General features: G+C 32.7%; 1 protein-coding gene across 1 annotated transcript in view; it reads left to right on the top strand.

Annotated features, from left to right (window-relative positions):
• The window catches only part of LOC118741110, a 112,060-nt gene extending 111,269 nt beyond the window's left edge, over positions 1-791 (top strand). Inside the window, exon 5 of the mRNA XM_036472944.1 lies at positions 422-791. Coding sequence (XP_036328837.1) covers positions 422-519 — 98 coding nt within the window. The 3' untranslated portion in view covers positions 520-791. The remainder of the gene's footprint in view (positions 1-421) is intronic.
• Positions 792-2,492: the final 1,701 nt, after the last annotated feature.

Raw genomic sequence — 2,492 nt, 5'->3', positions numbered from 1 at the left:
TAAGCAAAAAACTATGAATTTTGCCACATCGTAATTTCTAGTGTCATTCAATATTTTGTTTGGAAACGAGGCCAAGGAAATTTAATTTTTCTCTGCACGAAGTGAAAGCTAAACAATTCATTTGAAATTTGGAGTTTGAATTGAGAAAGGAAATGTAATTAATTTATTTGCACATGTACTTACATATGTGCATTGAGAATAAGAATAGCAACAAAACAATTGAACGGCAATTATTGCGAAAGAATACGTAGATTTATTTGCAATAAATTTCATATTTAAATCTGTTTCCATTCCGAAAAATCCCCCATCGAATAATTACCCTAATTTCAGCAATCACCACAGCAATTTAATGAACTGAAAATATATTTGCTTTTCTTATATCTCTTCTACCTCATGCTTACTCATACCTGTCGTCACACAGAGCGCAGTGCAGCACTCGACTCGGTGAAAACCAATCACAACTTCATTTGCAAGAACATGAGTTTATTGTGCTGCATGTCACGGCCGAGATATCTCTGAGACGAAGCGTAGGGCCCGATGAGAGGGCAGTGCCCAAATGCAACATCAACAACAACAACAACCACGTCTACGGTACCAGCAACAACAACAACAACAGCTAGCACTACATTAAGCAAATGGACGGATACATTTTGTCAATTTTGTCGTACGAAAAGTACAAATAACAGTACATAGTAGGCATTAAAATGGCGATAGAAAAGGAAGAGGAGCGATATAGCGGAAAATGCGAGAAATTATTAAGTAGCTGAATAGAATTAAACAAAGTCAACTATTTATTAAGTCATATTTATTTGAGGAAACATACATACATATATGTATGTACTTTAAGTATCCATACATATGAAAGTAAGTAAGTAGGTATGCAAGAAAATAGATGCGCGTGTGTGTGTGTGTAAGTACTTAAGCAAAGATAAGACACCAAATAAGTAGCAGGAAAGCGAATTAGCAAGTATGAGAACTTATTTAGTTGACAAATACATAGTTGTAAGTAAATAAATAAATAAACAATGAATACAACTAATGTCAATAAATCAAATGTTAAAGTCGGAAATACAATTTTATTGTTGTTGGAGCACGCGTGTGTCGTATGTACATATGTACACAAATACGAGTAAGTACATATGTATATTTGTCTTAATGTACCACTGACCTTCCCAATTTGTTATTGTATGTAGATATGTAATTACAGTGCACTTACCTATGTGTTTCACGTACAAAAATCCAACTCACACAAATACACAAAATTGAAAGCTTTTAGTAACAAATATGTATACCACATACAAATACACACATACTTATATTTATTAAATATGGACTAAGTAACGTAATTAGCTTGTAAGTTAGCATTAAAATGAATTATGGAAATGTTAAAGCTATTATCTACTAGAAAACACAAACATTTGTAAGTTATCATTTACATTCACCAAAAATAGGCTGCATTAGATAAATTAAATTTAATTTAAGTTGTTCCCCACTAAACGTATAAACGAAATTATCCACAGAGTTATTTTAAAACATTTAATTAAAATGGTTGTTAACCTACTTGAAATAATGTATTAACAAATACAAATAGCTTGAAAGAACAATTTTGATTATATAAGCCCTTAAGTTTTTATATTCATGGTTTCCATTTTTCGTCAGGTCCTCAGTTTTAATACTGCAACAGTAGAGCTGCTCTTAATCTTCCCTTTAACATGCGGGTTTTTTGGATTAAACAAAATATTTGGAGCTGATTTTTTGATAATTTGTTTAGTATTTATCTTTTTTTTTATTCATATTTAACACATATTACAGTTTTTTTGTGGTGGTATTTACCTACAAATTTGTTGCACATTCCATGTTTGGCCGATTGTTGGTTTGCGCTCATGTCATACTGCCATAAGAGATATCGTGCACGTTTATGCGTGCTGGCTCCAGTGCTCTGTATTTGTTCTACGAACCGCCCGGCATTGCTTCGACGGGGAATTATTCCTCACAAATCCCATTGAAAATTGAAAGTTTCTGTGTTATATGAGAATAGGGTCCTTTGTGACCCTTGGCTCGAATTGGAAAAAATAGCCAAAAAATACTCCTAGTAAAACGTAAAATTCCATGGTAAACAAAATCTGGATTTTTTAGCAAGAAAAAATAAAGTAAAAAAATTGGCTGATCGGACCCAAGGCAAGTGAGAAAATCGGATTCAAAATTTAAAAAGGGTAAATTTTTACCCCAAGCACTAATGAGGGTTAATGTGAAGAAATTAAAATTCTCTGCACTTCGGTCTGGGGAAACGATGTTAGAAACCGTGTTTTAAAATGAATGTTAGTAACGCAAGGTTAATCAAAAGTTATGGTCTGATTATGCATAACTTCGCATAAACTTCAAATTGTCATTTTCTATATAAGTACTTTGTATGTACTCCAATACCCAGAAATTAGAAGAACTTGTACAAACTTAGCGAGCTGTTGAGTTGAGATTTTGATTCACATTTTCTT

The sequence above is a fragment of the Rhagoletis pomonella genome, unplaced genomic scaffold, assembly GCF_013731165.1.
Source record: "Rhagoletis pomonella isolate Grant_MI unplaced genomic scaffold, Rhpom_1.0 Rhpom_scaffold_00006, whole genome shotgun sequence".
In the NCBI taxonomy this organism is placed as follows: domain Eukaryota; kingdom Metazoa; phylum Arthropoda; class Insecta; order Diptera; family Tephritidae; genus Rhagoletis; species Rhagoletis pomonella.
The sequence above is the reverse complement of the archived record's forward strand: the minus strand, read 5'-3'. Positions and strand labels throughout refer to the sequence as shown.